Genomic DNA, 20,116 nt, shown 5'->3' with positions numbered 1-20,116 from the left:
CTGTGCAGTGGAGCTGAAATAGTCACTAGGGAAGAGTATTTCTCCCCACGTGAATAGAACTTTCATGATCATTGTGAGCCATGGAATGAAGAAGCAAGATGCTGACATAGTTTTGAGATTTAGCAGATCACCCCCATGTCCTCTGCTTGGAGAAATAATGAAAATGACTCCCATTGCTTTGCCAGCATTTGCCTCTTTTTATATTAATCTCAGCTGAATTGAACAATTTCTCCACTCTGTACAAAATAATGCTCGTCTTTGTATTCACTTGATAGGCAGGGGCACCCAGTCTCTGCAAATGCGGGTCTGGGAATATCGTGAATGACTGGAAAATAGAGTTGCAGGATTGGTCAAAGAAAACCAGAATCTGTCAAGTGATTAATACTTGGTTTTAAGGTAAAATCGTCACTCTTTGAGATGTCTCCAACTTCAGCTGTATTAAAGGCAGAATGAGATGTAACTTACTTGACATGTAGAATAGGTTTTATTCCATTGCCTTGGCTTTCAAATTGCTTAGAGGATGATTATCGAAAAACAAATACGTATAGAGTGAAGTCATGCCACTGTATTTTTAGTGCAGTGATAATCTTGATCCCAGAGTGAAGCTGGAGGGAATTATGTGCTGTCCCAGTTTAATCCCTGAATTAAGATTGCATTTAATCAAAAGTGTGAATTTAACCCCTGGTGGTATTCAAAAGAGTAGGATTAATTTTAGATACTTTAGAATTCTATTTCCTTTTAATACTTTTAAGCAATCAAAATTGTTTTCAAATTTCCTCTCATTGCTTAAATGAATTGTCCTAAAGTTGAAAATAGAAGAAATTGAAATTCAAGTTAGAATATGCAAGATTCTTTTGGTATAATCTTGCCATTTAACAAGTATTCTAATGAATTCACGTCACCAGCTTTTCCATGTGGTGGTGGGTTCTGTGTGCATGTGTGCATGCATGCGCACATACCTTTTTTTTTTTTAACAGAAATTAAATTCTGTTTTACCCTTTGGAAAGCATTTTGGCATGACTAGGAATAGGAAGCTTTTTTTTTTTCTTTGAGAGGACAAATTAAACTTGTTTCAAGAAACAAATGTATTATATTTGAGACAAATGTAAGTATTTGCCTTCAAGAGATTTTAAGAATGTTTAAAGAGTGACACATCGATGGGGAAATGAGCCTGAAATCTTCTGAGATCAGCTTTCCAAGAAAGATAAAGGTAAAACAATATATTGTCATTGAAAGTTGAGAAGAAACTGTTGCTGTTGGGTATTATTTATTGCTAGTGACCAGGATGGGCAAAGCCTTAAATTTAAATGTTTAAAAATAAACTTTCTTTTAAGTAATATGTCCTAACATTTTCTCATCAATTTGGCATCTTTTTTTCACTTATCTTTGAGTTGATTTCTAGTCATTACCTTGATCTTTCTATTTCTCCTTCCATAAATGATTTTAAAGATTTTATTTATTTATTTGAGAGAAAGAGCACGAGCACAAGCGGGGTGGGGGGCAGAGAGGGAGAGAGAGAGAATCTCAAGCAGACTCCCTGTTGAGTGTGGAGCCCAACTTGGGGCTTGATCTCATGACCCTGAGATTATGACCTGAGCCGAAATCAAGAGTCAAATGCTTAACCAACTGAGCCACCCAGGCGCTCCCATAATTGCTTGTAGGATCACACTTTGTCTGCTCTGTGTTCTGATTATGGACTAGTCCGTGACCACTAAAATGTGGGAAACACTCTGTCACTGGGACAAAGTATCACTGGCACTGCGGGATCCATCAACTTCATTTAATTTTTGGCTCTTGCAAGTTATAGAATGACTACTGGTGTCTGCAGTATTATTCCAGGTTCTCAGCATGTGTCAACTACTTAATTCTTCAGTGTTTATTCATTTTAATTGTGGACACTGTGTTTTGTTGCTTCTGAAATTTAGGCTAGGGAGGTGAGGGAAATGATCCCATCTCTAAAGATCAAAATCTATAGAGCAATATGTTCCAAGTTGGAAGTGGGGGTAGTTGTCAAACCGAGAAAGGTTCCATGCTACATTAAAAATATATAGAGTTATATATAGAAAGAACACATCCTACATTAATACCGTAACTTCCTTTTCATTGCTGGTAGCATAATCATCCTCATGCTAACATCTTTCTGTTGTTGGAAAACAAAATATCCTAATATACTTGGTAAGATTAAGTAGATACCCTTTCTTGGTATTCTTTCCAGTTTAAAATTGCCTGCTACTTTTTTAATAACTAGAAAATTTAGACATGCCTACTAAAAAATGTATCCGTGCAGCACAAAAATACTGTCCATCCATCTCCAATTATTTCTGGAGGGCCAGTGCTAACCATTGCCCTTGGTACTAGGAATACTCAGACCTAGTAGCCTCTTTCTTACGAGGAAGTGAGGGGAAACCTGCAATCAGAATACAAAGTACTAAGTCCTGCAGAGCCTCCATTTGTGTAACATAATACGTTTTGTGTCTCAACAACAATTTTACATTTTACATATGAAAATACAGAATGCCAGGATTTATGTGATTTGCTCAGAGTGGCCAGGCTAGTGATTGGTGGTCTACCAACAACTCAGGTGGCATGTTTTCCCATCTCCTTACTCTGCTTGGCCTATTAGTGGCATAGCATAAAAGAACACACACTAGATATTTCTGCATATATCCCCAGAAATAGTTTTAAAAATGTGCCTGCTTGCCACTCTGGAAAACTGTGTGGAGGTTCCTCAAAGAGTTAAAAATAGACCTGCCCTACGACCCAGCAATTGCACTGCTGGGGATTTACCCCAAAGATACAGATGCAGTGAAACGCCGGGACCCCTGCACCCCAATGTTTCTAGCAGCAATGTCCACAATAGCCAAACTGTGGAAGGAGCCTCGGTGTCCATCGAAAGATGAATGGATAAAGAAGATGTGGTTTATGTATACAATGGAATATTACTCAGCCATTAGAAATGACAAATACCCACCATTTGCTTCAACGTGGATGGAACTGGAGGGTATTATGCTGAGTGAAGTAAGTCAATCAGAGAAGGACAAACATTATATGGTCTCATTCATTTGGGGAATATAAATAATAGTGAAAGGGAATAGAAGGGAAGGGAGAAGAAATGGGTAGGAAATATCAGAAAGGGAGACAGAACATGAAAACTCCTAACTGGGAAACGAACTAGGGGTGGTGGAAGGGGAGAAGGGCAGGGGGTGGGGGTGAATGGGTGACGGGCACTGAGGGGGGCACTTGACGGGATGAGCACTGGGTGTCATTCTGTATGTTGGCAAATTGAACACCAGTAAAAAGTTTATTATTAAAAAAATGTGCCTGCTTAAATATTGTTTTTGCAAGATTTGTCCAACAACAGATACTATGTCCTTTTACTTGGAGTTGCAGAGGTGGTCAGTGATAATGTCTGAAATGGGGAGTTTAGTAACTATGACTTCTGATACCGAGTATAATGCTCTAAACCTGCTGCTACACTAAATAACAATTTAGGTCCCTATCCTTACCTTGTGCTTGAATGCTTTGTACTGGGGACACTGTCCTAGAAATCATTTGTTTCTCTGCTGTTTAGATGACATTGAACTTGTGATTTTTACTATACAACTGAAAGGTCAGAATCTGCCTCAAAGCCCCTCGCTGAACCAGTTTATAGTGAGGAGCATCTCAGGAGTACAAGTCCTAGATAATGGTACCTTGCTGAGGACCTCGTTTAGCCTTCTTTCAGCTGAGTTTGCTTCCATCAGCCAAGGAGTTGGTGGGGCTTTGGGGACATGCCCACCTAAAACTGTGTCCACTTCTAGATCATATTTTCAGTATCCAGGAGCCCAGAACTAGTTGACCAGATGTCTGGGGATCAGTTTCCATGATTCGTGAGAATCTTTTTCTTTCTCTCTCCACTGGAGGGCGCAGTGCACTACTGGTATACCCTCCCCTAGGCCTTGAGGGATCACCATAGGCGTCTGTGGCCTTTGGTTGAGCTGTAGACAAAAATACAGACATCTGGTCATTCCAGAGCTTTTGCATTAAGGACTCACGTTGCCTCTAATATTTATTTTGGGGGCATGTATAGGGCTGGGTCCTTATTATTCAGAATTCTATTAAAGTGGCCTTTCTGGCCACCTTACCTAGAATAGCCCCCTCCTTCGCAATCTCTATCACCTTGTGTTATTTGCTTTTTGTGCTATGAAAGTCTGTTATATAATCTTTTATTCATTTACATGCTGCTTATAGTTTACCTTTCACTGGAATGGAAACTGCTGGAAGGTGGGAAATTTTCTATTTTGTTCAAGGCCATCCTATAGCATCCAGAACAGTGCCTGCTGCATAGTAGATATTTTATATGATATTTTTGGAATGAATAGACACAGAAAGGGTCTTCCTTGAGTGTGGGGAGTAAATTTTACTGTGTTAATTGCTTGCAACATTTATATTTTCCTTTCACACGTCATCTTATCAGAAGTAGGGAGAAAAAAAAAACTGGGAACAAATTAGGAAATTAAATGTTTAGAAGCAATGCAAATATTAATGGAATCATTTAAGGGGTGGAACAGGACTCGAATTCTCTGGAAGTGAGTAATGCAGTTAGACCAATAATGCTATGAGTTTTCCACTGAACAAAGAAGGAGGTGAAATTGATGACGTACTTCTAAAGTTTGGTTCTGTTGGAGAAAGCCAACAAATTAAGAAATGTTACAAGAGTTAAAGTTTTTCACTTTGGCCTGTATTGTCTTCGATTACACAGTTCTGAATGTACATGCAGTATTTATTTCACAACTTTTCTTCTCACTGACCTTCCAAACCTCAGTGTGGTTCCTCGTATTCCTGGATAGATGATTCTCTAATACAAGCCTCTGAGGTTTGCAGCCATTAAATAGGATTCAAAATGCCTATCTCAAGCACATCATCAATAAAATCCTCTATCAAATAAACAGTAATGCTTATTTTATTCACAAGTAGCTGTCTGAAATTAGGAAACTCCAAACAATTGGTTTTTTTGTTTGTTTTGTTTTTTTTTTTTACTTTTTAAAGTATGAGTCAAATGAAATACCAATGTCAATATTGAATAACTCACTAATTACCAGTTACTAGCTGGAGAAAGGTTTAAAGACCACAATACCCTCCTTTAAATGCCCACTTTTGCTAGATTCTTTTGATTCGTTCACTGGTTAACTGATTTCTGCATCAGTTTTAGAAAACTTTTGGAATATGTTGGGTTTAGATTTTAGGGTTTGGGAGTGGCTTGTCAGTGGTAAGTTGTCTTAGTTGACCCTTCTCTTCCAATGAACAAGTGTACAGCCATTATGCACCTGATATAGATATATTTTAATCAAGGCAGCTCTGTGTGTTTGTTTGTTTTTTTCAAAGTCTGAGAAGAAAATGGAGGGGAGAAATCTGTACATGCTCTTTTTTCCCCTCGGTTTTGTCAGTGGTACTCAAAGATACAAAATATGGAATTCTACATATTTTATTTCCTGGCAACTGCCTCATAAGATCATGAAAACAATACTAAAATTTACTATACTCCTTTCTTAAATATTAATCTCACATCTTCATGGAATGACTTGAGATCATTTATCAACTGGAGCACCTAAGTACCTCTGTTGCGTTTAGCACAAACTTGGTATTCCCAGTCAAATCAGAGAATAGAATATATAGATAAAAATGCAAAGCTAGAAGGAGACTAGAGGACATATTTTGTCTGTTTTCTCTCACGTTAAGATAAAAAAGTCCACGAAGATTTTGCAAGGTCACATAGGTAACTGGGGGCAAATCTAACATTATAACTGATTTCTCCACATTCCAACCACTTCTTTTTGTTATTTATCCACATTTTTCTCAATACTCACCATGTTAAGACATTATACAAAGCCATCTAAAATGCTTTTTATATACTATTTTTCTCATTTCTTTAAAAACATGTATGCACATTTGGTCACATTTTAGATCATTGGATTATATGATAGTACTCAACCAATGGAACATATTAAGTTAAAAGAAATTATAAATTGTTTGTATAAGTGATATATTCATGTAATTCAAAAGTAACACAGTATGATAAGGCATGTGCTAAAGATTTCTCTCCTGTGTCTATATCCCCTATATCAAGAAGTTTTGTGTGTAATCACTTCAGAGAAATGCAAAGATCATAGTTTTCTTTATAGACTATGTCTTTCATTTCATTTCAAGCTGTATCATGGAGACTGTTCTCAGTACATAACTTAGTCACATTCTCATGTATGGTTGCGTTGTACTCCATTGTATTGATATGTCATTATTAATCCCTATCAGTATATATTCAGGTTGTCTACAGCTTGCAGTAGTATTACTAACAGTGATTTGGTGAATAGCCTTGCATGTTTACATGTATAAATAAATATGTGGGTTAAATTCCTAAAAGTAGCATTACTTCTTGTAAAATTTTTGTAGATATTGTCTAATTATGTTCCATAGAGCTGGACAGCTGTTTGTTCCCATTATCATTATATAAGAATGATTGCTGTATCATGCCCTTACTAATAGGATGTTATCTCATATTATTTGTATCTGAAAGGTAGAAAAGTGGTATCTTACTGTGGTTTTCATTTACTTTTGTCTTTATCTGCATGAGGTTAGGCATATTTTTATACATTTAAGAAACTATCTTTTCAGAGATTTCTGTACTCCTATTCTTTGCCTGTGTTCCTACTGAATTTTTCTCTTATTGACTGTAGAAACTCTTTATATATTAGGGAATTGCCTTTTGTCTGTAATAGGAGCTGGAAACATTTCCCGTTTGTCATCTGCCTTGCTTTTGAAGCTTTTTTTTTTTTTTTTTGCCATGCCAAATTTATTTTTTTATGTTGTAAAATGTGTCACTTTTTCTAAATCACTTTTTCAATTTGCATTATACTTGGATAAGCATCTCCCATTCTAAGATATTTTTTTAAATCTCCCATATTTCTCAGGGTACTTTTATGGTTTTGTTTACTTTTACATTTAAATGTCATTCATTTGGAATTGGTCCTGATGTAAGATGTTAGCATGATTTCAATTTTATTTTATTTTTCCCCAGTTGGTTGTTTTACCATCACTTATGAAGTAATCTGTTTTCCCCACATGATTTAAGGTAGCACCCTTATCATATACTATATTTGGGGTCAATTTCTTGACTTTCCATTCTATTCCATTGAAATCTGTTGACATTTGCTACCAGTATATGTTTTAATCATTAGTTTTAATATATTTTAATGTCTAAAAGGCTAGTTCCTCCCCACTGCAAGATATATTTTTAAAGTGGCACCTTAATTTTTTTAAATTTCAGCTTTATTGAGGCATAATCAACATAGAAAATTGTAAGATGTTTAAAGTGTATGTTGTGATTATTATATATATATATTTAACATTCATTACGATATATGTGTATATGTGTATATACACATATATACATTTTTTTGGCGAGAACATTTATGTTCTACTTTCTAAGCAGATTTCAATTATATGATACAGTGTTATCAACTGTCATCACCATTATGTTAGATCCTGAGATGTTACTCATTTTCCAGTTGAATGTGTACCCTTTTACCAACCTGTCTCTATTTCTGCCATTCTGCCACCCCTCAACCTCTGACAACCACTTTTTACAAGTCTGACTTTTTTTCCTAAGAGTCTGCATATAAGTGATGCCACGCAGTATTTGTCTTTCTTGTGCTATTGTAATTTGTTTTCCAAGTTTATTTATATAATAAGTTATATAATGTGTATTCATATAACTTCTTTTTTATCCTATTTCAGAAGGTTTTTAAATTGCAAAATAATGAGAGATGAGTTCAGCTGTGATTGTCTGGGGGGGGTAGGCTTCACAGAATTTTCATGTAATGTGCTTTGCTTGACACGTGGAATCGGATGAAAGAGAACATCTTTAGAAAAAGATTCTGGCAAGGGAGTTGCCCACTGTTCACTCGGACCATATAGGGAGGAGAGCTGTATTGGTAAAGGGGAGTGTCCTTAAAGCCATGCAGCACACATTTGTTGAAGTTAATGAAGTCTACTCTGAAGCTTCAAAGGTCCTGTGGTTTTTAGAGTCTGGATTAACTGTAGTTCCTTAATATATAAGAAATAGAACCTTCAGAATTTAAGCCAGTGAAGGAAAGCACACAGTTTTCCTTTTATTGTCCTGGGCTGACTAGTTTTTTGAAAATGAATTTCTAAGCATCTTTTCTATGCATTGTGGCTTCTTGGCAAAAAGTGAAATCTGTATAATGCATTACCTCCGAGCTTTTTCTCAAAGGGCTCAAGGACAGACATATGGATAATGGTTTAAATATATATATATAGTCTTTCCAGTCATAGAAATCTTCCAATCCAAGAGGTGCTTTTCCCACTTTCCAAAAAATGTAGGGCTCTATACTCATACTCCTAAAGCACCAAGACAAAATACATGATACCTGACGCTAAAAACAAAACAAAACACAATATACTTTTCTTGAATATTTCAGCCCTGTGATTGGATAGAATGACTTGTAGCCAAATCTAGAGGCCAACTTGCAGTGCCACCTTCTAGCCACCAAGCCCAGCACTTGTGTTTGGTAAAATTATAGAAGAGATGCTGTTTGGTAGGATGTTTTGTTCTATTTTAGTACCTGTAGTTCATCTAGGAAAATGGCTGTCACTTGGTTTTCTCACATACTTATCCCACATTTGTGTATACGTGTGTGCGCACGCTTATGGGAAGTATGTACTTAGAGTGGTGTTGTAGAAACAGTGATATGCTCCCCTCCCGGTATAGACTTGGTCTGATCTCCAGCAATCTGTTTGAGACCACACTGGGGGATTTGACACTTTCCAGTTTATGTACACATCTAGGTGGCAATTCACAATTGATTGGAGGCTCTGTTCGGGGGAAAAAGCCACCGCCAATATAGGATTAGTTTGGAAAGCGTTCCATCTAAACAGTTCTGCAGCCTTCTTTTTTACCAAGCGTGTGAATAGGTACTGATTTAATCGTACTGGGATATGACTCAGACAGTAATGTAAGGATTGCAAATATAATCTACATAGAATGTTCACAGATACTCCAATTAATAGAGTGATAGATGCCATTAATGTAGATAACTGCATCTTTTACTAAGTGGATAATTTTGAAATACATGCTAAATATTTCTTGGTAAAATGTAAGTCCTTCAAAGCCAAAGACTTTTTTAACTCATCTTTATATTGCCAGCAAAGTGTCTGGTGCAGAATAGACACTTAATGCTTATTGAATGAATAAGTGGGTGAATGAAACTCATTCCTTAGCAATATTATTTGAAATGAAGAGATTAAAACGTTTCCTGGAAATAGAAAAAAGTACATGCCGTGCCCATGCTTGCTGCTCCATTTTGATTGAGAAGGAAATTGATTTTCCCCTTTATTTTTAGAAACAGTCCCTTAAAAATTACCCTCTTCATTAAAAGAAATTTTACATGCATTTTAATGCCACATTAGTTTCGATGTGATTTCTAAAGAGCAGTTGCTTGAGTGAAAGAAAACACAAGATCCCTCTTAGCTTCCTGACAACCATTGTCCTGTAGTTCAAAGAAAGACACACAGTCACTCCTATCCAGTATGCACAGTTACGTGTGTTGGGGATCGGAGGGTGTAGAATGACTCAATGCCAAAGAGTCACTTAGTCTATGTTAAATAAAACAGGAGCAGGAACACCTTTAATTTTCTAGAATATTATTTTTCGTTTATTTGGCTTTTTTTCTGTACTGATAATTTTGCCTAAAATACCTGTCAGCACATGTATGATGCTTAGCTGTGATCCTAATCATAAATGGCTTTTATATTTGTTTAGGAAGCTATGTAATTCTGTCTGCCTTGTTAGTGCTGTAACCTGGAATTCACTCTTTAAATTCATCTTGCATATCAATAATCTTGTTGAGTATATTTCCTGATAGGTGAATCAGGGAAATTTATTAGTTTGGCTTTTGGCCTTAGTGCCTTGTTTATGGCTGTGCATTTTTGAGCCTGTTAATCAGTAGGCAAAAGTGATTTTGAGATCTTTATTGAATGGATGAATATGGAATCTCTAGTGGACTACAAAGTCTCCTTCCCCTCAATTTTTAATCTCTTTGTGAAGAGTAGGGGTAAATGGTAGAACAGAACATTTTAGAGTATTGTGGCTAAATTAGCAGGAGAGATCCAACAGAGAAGAACTTACTTAGGAACAAATTATAGAATGACACTAGGGCTGATACTGCATGTCAGATGCAGCATTCAAAATAGAACATGCTTAGTTTTATGTTGCTGTTATGACCTCTTAAAAAAAAAAAAACCCATATGGAGCCCTAACAGGTTACAATTCTGTATTAAACTCAGAAGTTCTCGGTTGCTTTGTTTTAGCACAAGTGGTGGCTAAATATTCAGACTTCTTCAAGCGCTGTAGGTTTGAATTTGAACTGGCATGGAGCATTTGGCTCAGGAAATTGAGTGATTTCTCCAATTTTGTACCAGAGACAGGTCTAGGGCTTTGGTTTTCTGATTCCCCAAATATTGCTGTTTCTATCACACTATGTGATAAAAAGCCATTTCTTTAAAAAAAAAAAAAAGAAAGAAAAGAAAAAACGATATTTATTGTCTGGATCTTTATAAAAAGGTTTGCTGACCCTTAATATGAGGTCAGGGTGAAAAAAATTAGTATAAAAATTAACTCATCAATTTGCAATAAATTTGTGAGTAAAATATGCTTTCCGAAGAAGCTAAAAGGTAGCATGTTGTTAAGAGATAGAGATGATGTGTCATTTAAGACTAACAAGCCCATATGCCTTGAAAATAAAGGAGAACTAGGATTCTAGAGACTCCGAGCCCCTGGACTCAGAATCAAGTTACCTGCATGAAGTCTGTGAGTTGCACAGAGTCGGCTCAGGATGGGACATGCCGCACAAACTGTCATTGATGTTGTGCTAACCCTGGTGGGACTTTGAACACTCACCAAATGTCCTTCTTCTTGGCAGGTGGAGTGGATCCAACAGCAAGTGGTAAAAAAGCGGACAAAGAGGGATTATGACTTCAGTCGTGCCCAGCCGACTTACTTCAACGATCCCAAGTGGCCAAGCATGTGGTATATGGTGAGGAGGCCTGACCTGGGGCCGTGTGGTGCAGGGGATGTCCTTGGGGTCTGGGAGGACACAGAAGCAAGGGCCAGAGACATTCTTCTGTTTCAAGACTCGCCATGTGAGATTGGTTGAAGGCACAGGATGTTTTCTGGATCTTTTTGGAGCTTTGCTCTTTGGTTCTAAGGAGAAAGAGAAGGGATTTGGGACTTATGGAATTTCCATTTGAGAGTTTACTCTGGGTAGCCTTCTAAATCTGAGCCAGAGGATAGAAAAATATACCGAGGCCCAGACAGACACCCTTAGACCTGTCAGTAATCCCGTTCCTCTCTGATATGCATTGCTTCCACCTTGAAACCCGTCTGGGTAATGGATCCTGGCTCTTGGAAATCATTGAAATGACCCTGCTGGTCATTTCATACGTGCCTGCTTACTTGAGGTAATCATTTTTAAAAACTAGGGAAAATAATTTTTTAAACCAAGGACAAAACTAGTTGGAGAGGGTGTGCCTTGTAGCTAGTTCGGTGGTTCAAGCAAAAACTTGCAGTGAGGGGAACTGCCTTAAGTGTTGGGAAGAGCAGTCCACCTCTTCCCTTGGCATTGCCTCCTTGGAAACTCTGTTTCCCCAGTCTCCGAGTTTTGCAGTGGTGATCACTGAGAACTCGGTTACTTTTCTTCATGAAATCTTCGTGTCTCCAGTTTGCTCTGTAATCTACAAAGACACTTTAATCTTCTTTGAAAGTCTCTATTGCTCACTATTGCCAGGGGGTTTTCCCCTCACCTGTTGTATTTTTTGCAATCCTGTCCCGGCTTCCTTGCACATCCATAGCATGGTGTGGACCGGTCTTATGCTTTCCTGCCTCCGTGCCTTTCATTCCTTCCTCCTGGGGGCGCTCTTCCTGCCTTTTCCCACGGCCTTAGGCGGTCACTCCCCCAGTCTTCCGGACGCATGACTGAGGCTCACTGGTCCAAGTCTCCCTGGTCTTCACCTGTCCACTCTTTCCTTCCTTGGCTGTCCCGGGCCTTCTGTCTCTACCGTGCATGGCATTCTTCCCTTGCCTCTTTGTTGTACAGCTGTTGATATTTTAATCATACTCCCCTGTTACACGGGATGAGGAGTAGGGTCCCCTGCAGAACCTGACCTAGCATGTTTCAGTGCCAGAAATTTGTGCTGATTTTGAGATGGGTGGAAGTGGCTGGCTTCTCCTCCACTTCCCTTTTCTTAGTCTTACCCAGAAATGGAAGGTTGTGGAAACCCCTCGTTTTGGACCTGAAAAGAATTTTGCATAGAGAACTCTTTCAGATGTAACAAATGAGAGAAAGAGTGAGTGTGTGTGTGCGTGCAAGCTAGAGAGCCATAAAGCTAAATTCAAATGGAGGTGGAACTCTAAATAGCCTTTCAGTAGAAATCACCTGAGGGAATGGTAAGATACTTGACAGCTGGTAAGCTCCAAGACCAAGGAAGAGTGTGTATCACATGGGAAGGCATTAGAATGAGTGTTGGGAGGACCTAAGGGGCTTTGTCCATGCTGACAAAATGATAAAAGTATAATGGGATTAAGAGAGAGGATGGAAGCAAAATCCCTTGCCACCTCTGTTCAGAAGGCCAAGGAGAGGGAGACACCTCCCCTCCCCCCCTTGCCTTACACCTGTCTCACTGAATGGTGGATATGCAGGGCAGCTTTCCCTTTCGTCACTCCAGCAGGGCAGCCTAGGCTCTAGAAGAAACCATGGCCAAAGCATTAGCACACTGGCCAGCCTGTGGAGCGAGATCTCTTCACCCCCAAGAACCATGGCTGTTTCTTTGTAAATTCCCTTTCACTATGATGAAAGGTTGATGGAAGAGCTTTTGTTTGGGGATCACTTGTTGTGTGCCAAGCAGTGGTGCTAAATAGTTTGAGTATGCTTACAATGTAGTGTGAACAAAAGTGTGTGTATGAGTATCGGTCGCTTTAAGAGTGAGGAGTCGATAGCTCCTGTTATTTAGACAACTTGCCTAAAATCACCCAGCCTGGAAGTGGTAGAGACTGCCAAACCAAGCAAGTTAATGGAGTCCATGGGAGTGACCTGGCATCCTGTCCTCACCTCACCCTTCTGCTATTTACAAACACTATCATAGGAAAAACCCTCTATTCAACCCTCTAAGGACTTCCAAACATAGAGAAATGGCTAAAATTCAAGCAGAACGGTGGGTGCCATGGAAGCCGAACAAATTATCTTGGAAAACTAGAGTGTTTCAAAGCTTCCTATGAAGTAATTGCTTTTCCCTGAACAAAAGCAATGGGAAGTCCGTTACACACCTTATGTATATCTGCCAGGAGTAATATGATAGAATGAGTACTAGTACTTCAAATCTGCCAGCCTGGATGCACATCCTCATTGCTTCACTTACTATGCCATGAGTGAATCACTTTAACTCACTTCAACTGTAAAATAAGAGTATCTGGCTCTTATATATGAGTTAGCTACTGCTGTGTAACAAATCACAGAAAATCTATTTCAAAATAATTATCTCATGGGTTCTTGGGCCAGGCATTCAGACAGGGCCCAGCAGTGATGGCTTCCCTTTCTGTGGTGTCTGGGACTTGAGCTGGATGACTCAAAGCCTTGGGTGAAGCTGGAGGATTCATTCACAAGTGGCTTAGCTATTGGCCTCACCACAGGGCTCCTGAGATGGTGTTAGCTTCCCCCAGGGCATATGATGCAAGAGATCATGTTAGAAGTGGTGATGGCTTTTATCATCTAAACTCAGAAGTCACAGACTGTTTCTTCTAGAATTTCCTATCAGTTCCATGTGCCAGCTCTGATTTAGTGTGTGAGGGGACCGTATGGTGAGGGTGTGTGCGCGAAGAGGTGTGAGGATTTTTTGGGAAGCTCGTCCCCACAACTAAATGCATTACCACATGAGAAGCCTTTAGCACAGTGCCTTTTCTGACACTAGAAAACCATTAATAAATCTTAACTGTTATTGCTCTCTGACCTTTTAATGCAATACATGCTGTTTCCTTTTGTCTGTTGTTTAAACCGCTGCTAGTCAAGGAAGGGGGGGGGATCATATATCCAGTGGGAACTCTTCAGAGCACTCTAGTGACACATCAGTGACCCAGCTGAGGCAACATACTGATTTTCTTTTTCCTTTCTCTAAGGCCTGGTCCCTGCTACAGTTTCTGAGGGCTGCTTGGCGAACCTCCATAGGGTCCTGCCTTCAACTCATTAGCCTGGGCCCCGACCTGTCATTCTATATTTATCACAGGAGAGTGGAGATTAAAGAATGGCATGAAGTGTGCCTGAGTGTCTCTTTTAATTAATTTAAAAGCTTTGCCTCTGTTGCTCCTCCCCTTGGAAACTGGTGTGTGAAACCATTATGTCTGGCCTTGGGGCTTGGGCAGTTTATCCAGGGAAATGTACATCTGCATCTACAAGAGTTGGTTATGGAGGAGACCATGGCTGTATAATTACTCCTCTGTCCTGAAATACTGTGTTCGGGCTTCCAGGAGTCAGGAGGGCCCCATCCTAAAACTAGCACTCACCTCTTGTCGCATCAACAGACTTCTCCCCTACCTAACTCTTTGTCTGGCAAAGGGGCAAGCCCTGAGGCTTGAGGAAGCCATGATTTGTGCTTCCTAAGAAGGTCAGTAAAGCAGGGGAGCTTTACTGGGCAGAGCTCAGTATGAAAGCTTGCTGGGCAAAGGACTCCTTCCAGAAGTTTCTCTGGGATCATATACGTACATCCAGCCTCTGCTCCTTGAGCTTTGGACTGTAATTCTTGCTTGCAGGTCTGCTACTTCCATTGGGAGAAGCTAAAAGCTCCTGAGTAGCTTTTTAAAACCTATCCAAGCTTGGGCTCCCCCATCAGCGATTCTTTGTTTTCGAGAGTGTGGCTCGAGTGGTGGGATTTCATTGGTGCTAACTCAGGATGGAGAAGCTCGGCAGCTAGGTAAGAATGCTGTGTTACTTAGTGCCCTGAGTCTAGTATATAGTAAATACTCAATAAATGCTCATCAAATAAATAGTTGAGTAAGCTGAATAAAAGGAAATCTGTGATGATCTCCACAGTAGACAAAATAATCCCATTTGTTGAATGCTTAGTATGTGTCAAGCATTCTGCTAGACTTCTACATGTATTATCTTAATACCAGTGTTCCAGTGAGCTGGGGACTATTAATATAGTGATTTTACACATGAGGAAATTAAAGAAAGGACAAATTAAGTAACTTGTCCAAAGTCACCCTGCTTACCAGGGACAAGCGCTGGTATTCAAACCCGGCAACTCTGACCCCATAGGCTGGACTTCTAACCTTGATGTCCATGGTATACACACTGCTAGGGGTCAGAATCATCTGGAGGGATTGCTACCCACCTCACTCACACCCCCATCCCAGATCTGGGAATTTGCATTTCTGACAGTTTCCCAATCTATGCTGATGTCAGGGTCCCAAGACCCCTTCGAGACCTCTTTGCTCTACCCTACCTCAAACATGACTTTCTATGAATACAGCTGGCTCTTGTCTTCCCATCATCAGCTGGGGCACGGAGGGGTTTTTAAACTTATGGGACACTTTAAAGCACACTTGGTCAACTTAACTTGTTTTTCTTGATCTTCTACCTTTTTCTTACATTTTCTAGTTGGGAAACTGGCAACTTTGACATGAGAAGACATTTTTACTTTGCACTGATTGAAAATACTCTTGGCTTATATATTCTTTCAAGATGCTCCACAGGCAAAGGTTATCTGACAGGAAAGGTCATGAAGATTTAGCCAAGTCTTTAGGAACTCAGTATGGCAGAAATGGTCTTAACGTACCCAGCTGGTATAATGGAACATTTTGATCCTACTAAAGAAAATTCAGTGTGACTCTAGAGACAGCAAGGCTGTAGAAGGTGCCTCTTCAAGAGTCTGGAAATGCCAATCGAACAAATTCAGGTGGTTAAATATTTAAATAAGTTATTGGAAAATAATTCAGATACACAGAAATTGTAAAGGATGCCATGGATGCCTATCCACCTCTGCCCAAATTGAGGAATAGAACACTATACTGTTGGCCCCCTGTGAGCTCTGTCCTAATAGCATCCCTTTATCCCCTACAGAGTTAGCAGATGCAGAATTTGAAGTACATGAGGGAGATCCCCTTTGTAGGCAGATGCTTCTCTTTGTGGGGAGGGTATTCAATTTGCATCAGATTAACATTATTTGAAATCATAAAACACCCATTCGTGGCTTGAATTTGACACTCGGCTCTTGACCAACAGTCTCTAGAAGACCACCTGGAAATGAAAATTGGATGAAAAATTAAATTTGATAGAAAAGGTCTTTTGTTCCTTTTTGTCATGTAAATGTTTTATTGTGTAAAGAATTTGATGGAGCATTGTACGATATCTCTTGTCTAACTTACAGAACTAATAATTTGGGGGGAAAAAGGAAAAACTAACAATTATTTTAGACAAGCCCATAGGAAAAAACTTAATTATTATTATTATTTTTTGGTTCCTGACTGATGGAAGCTCAGTTCAAAAGGGAAAAGTGAGGAAGGGCTTGTGAAATCTTACTCTTTGACTCAGACTTTAGTAGTAGGTATGACTGAATTCTGAGCGTGTTGTCTTAGCACACTAGAATTTTCTGTGATGAATATAGGGTGGCCTATTTAATATGCATTTTTCATGCCAGGCTCTAATAAATGGACTTACTTTTTTGATGTACTACCTCAAGATTTCATGAAAGCTCTCTGGGTGGCTTTTCTGAGGGGAAAAATTATATTTGTCGATCAGCAGAGTGAAAATTAGCTGAGTTCGGCTATGCATGTGGGGCATATCTGCCAAAAACTATGAACTAGCTAGGATAGTAATTGTGAAAAATGATTTTAAGCCACATGATTCTTTCTCAGCCAACTGGATGGTGTTCAGTACTCCAAGAGTTTGAGACATTGCTGTTTCTGTGGTTGGCACACATTTTCCTAATGATTTATACTGTCATTTGACTCTAATAAAATTTGGTGGAGTTTGTGGCATTATTGTCCTGGCAGCTTGGAAATCATCCTTTTAAAACACCCCATTTAGCTGGTTTAATTGAAAATGCAACATGGTGCAAATCTGCAACCATGTGGCACATCTTGATGCAAACAGGAGGTCTTCTGAGGAAGGACAGACTCCAGCCAAGCAACAAATGATGTACTGGTAGGAACTAATGGGGGCTTAGACATGATTTTGGTGTACAAAAATTTACTTCTAACTAGCTCTGTGACCTGTAGAAAGGTATTTTAGATCAACTTTAGCCCATCTGAAAAAATGAAAAATCTGGTCTGGATATATTTTCCTAAGTTCATTCGTGCTTGAACGTCCTCTAGTTCCACATCGCAAATTCAACTGGATACTGGGTCAAGAGAGACCACACACCACCAGGGGCTCATGTCTTGATTTACGGCTCAGACCCACCCCATGAGCTCCCAACTGTTATGTACCGTGCTTTGGTTTCATTAGTAGCTCAGATTCACTATGTCCCCTGTGTTGGGGGTCCCCAAGACCACCCCAGGTTTCGTGATTCATGAAGAAGGCTCACATGATTCAGCATATAGTCACATTCATGGCTATAATTTATTGCAGTGAGAGGGTACAACACAGAATCAGCAAAAAGAAAAGCCACATGGAGCAAAGTCCAGAGGAAACTAAGCATAAGCTTCCAAAAGACTTATTTCAGTGGAGTCATACAGAAAGCACTTAATTCTTCCAGCAGCAAATTGTGACACCATGTGTGAGATGTTGCCTACCAAGGAAACTCATTAGGGACTCAGGGTTCAGGGTTTTTATTGGGGATGGTTGTATAGGTACTCAGTGCCTCCCATGTACCCAAATTCCATGCTCCCTGAAGGTATTTATGCACACAATATGGTCTGTGCTAAACACTTTAGGCATAATGAAACATTTTGATGACAGAATGGTGAGAACTCTACCCAAATCCAAGTTCCCAAATGCCAGCCAAGGGCATTTAGGGGGGCCAAACACACAAGTGGCTGAGTTGAAGAATAGCTCAAGTTTTATTAAAACTTTGTGTTCACTGAACAAGTAAATTAACACCAAAGAAAAATGCTCAGAAGTATTCCCTCCCAAAAAGCAAACTGAATCCCCAGTATGGTCCATATTTGTTTTGTAGACTGGGAAATCCAGCTGAATCAAAGTTATTGTCAGGCAAATATTCATTCATTCGTTCATTCATTCCTATTTAGCAGAGATTTATTTTCTTCCCAGCATTTCAAATACTCCCAACACCAAGGATAAGATGGTCAATAAGTTGGCCACAGTACCTTCTTTAATGAAGAGTCAGTGGAACATTTTATGGGTAGAAATTTGGATTCTTTTACTTGACCAAATCAGTTGATGGTAGTCTGCAGAAGTGCCATAGCAGAACTCTGTTGCTTGCTTATTATCATGATGACTGTGAGGACTTCATGTGATTTCGCTACCCCACATGCCAGCTATGGTGGAAGTCCGTATGTTAGGAATATGAAAGTAACCTATAATTAACTAGTCAAAGTGCCAGTAATAGATGATCCACTTGAAAAAAAAATCACTTCAGATAATAGTCAACCTTGCCAGGTGCAAATTATTAGAGTCTTTATGAATTTCCTTGAGCAAGCTAGAACTTATTCCATACTGGTCACTTATCTTCTCAGCCTTCTTTTCAAAGAAGGAAAGTATGTGGGTAGTCAGGTCCTTTGGGCCCCACTCTCACCTGATGAAGGGTCTGTGAATAGAAACAAAGGTGTGTTTATCAAGATTTTAGTCAAACCTTTTCTTTCATTAGTAACTCATTTTCTGTTGGAGAGTGGGTAGCAACTGACCCTTCAGCTCCCTTCATCTGTGGTTGTCTTAACATGTTGAAGACAAGTTCTTTTTTATAGTTTCTCTGAATTCCTCACTTCTCATTTATTTTTCACCCCACGTTAGGGCTCGTTCCAGTGATGAAAGCAGTTTTGGCTTATTTTACTCCTCTCTCGGCCAATAAGTAGGATTCTCTTAGTAAGTACTCAGTAAATGTTGTTTGAAAGTGAGGAGAGAGAGTCAGTGGTTCAGTCTTCGTCTGGCGTTTTCCAAATTCATAGAACTGAGTTGGCTCTTCCGAAAGGATGATGTGCCTTCAAATGTCTTGCATTGAGAATTCAAATGTGACAATTATCAGAGGCATCCGGAATGCTGTTTTTCCTTGATCTTGGTTAGCAGTGAACGTGACTTTTACAGTAAAGTAAAAGAAATGATTCTTTGCATTGCAGGGATGAGAAGAATTGAGACGCCCCAGCTGCCTGGGGAAGAGAAAGTAATAACTGTCTTCAAATAGAATGCACACACACATCAATATGATTTTTCCAGTTTCTCAAGTGTGAGAAAATCCTTGGTAGACGGTCTCAGCCTAGGGATGGGATTCTAGGCTAGCAGTGGATAATCCAATATGCAAATAGTCCATGCTGAGAGACTCCCTGCACGACAGATGAAGGCAAATCACAGCGAGATAGGTAGATTGGAACTAGAAATTCCAGGAAGAGGATTTGATTACTTAATCGCATAGGTCAGAATCAAAATTTGGTTATAACGTGGAGGTGCTCTTTGTGATGGGAGGCGGTGTGGACAAAGAATGTGTTCACTGATTAATCTTTCCTTGATTAAAAGGAGAAGAACCTTATAAGTAATATCTTTATGCTAAGAAAAAAAGTCAGTTTGGATATGCCTATTCATATATTTAGCACAAAATTTACAGGATAGCCTTAATGACTACTTGGAAGAAATGTATCTCTCTTTTTTTTTTTTTTAATCTTTCTTAGTTTCCTGGTTAGTCGAATTTTGACCCTTCTAAAAAGCCTACTGAGATGGAAGTTCTGATCCAAACAGACTAAATTAGCATGTCTGAAGTAAAGAGAATCATGCCGAGGTAGCACAGGATTGAGTTCTTTTAATTATCTCTTTGCATGGTTTCTGGAAACCGGGTTAAATTAGTGTTTTAAGGCCTGATGTTTGGGTTTGTTACCTAGTGACAGAGAAACCATTTTTATTTTTCAAGG

General features: G+C 39.2%; 1 protein-coding gene across 2 annotated transcripts in view; it reads left to right on the top strand.

The window, feature by feature from the left end:
- The window catches only part of PCSK5 (proprotein convertase subtilisin/kexin type 5), a 440,983-nt gene that overhangs the window by 76,847 nt on the left and 344,020 nt on the right, over window positions 1–20,116 (top strand). For both annotated transcript variants that reach the window (XM_055310345.1, XM_055310347.1), the window contains exon 3: window positions 10,974–11,087. In XM_055310345.1, coding sequence (XP_055166320.1) covers window positions 10,974–11,087 — 114 coding nt within the window. The remainder of the gene's footprint in view (window positions 1–10,973; window positions 11,088–20,116) is intronic.

Source organism: Nyctereutes procyonoides, unplaced genomic scaffold (assembly GCF_905146905.1).
Source record: "Nyctereutes procyonoides isolate TBG_1078 unplaced genomic scaffold, NYPRO_anot_genome, whole genome shotgun sequence".
NCBI lineage: Eukaryota > Metazoa > Chordata > Mammalia > Carnivora > Canidae > Nyctereutes > Nyctereutes procyonoides.
Note: the sequence above shows the minus strand (reverse complement) of the source record. Positions and strands in the feature narration are given on the sequence as shown.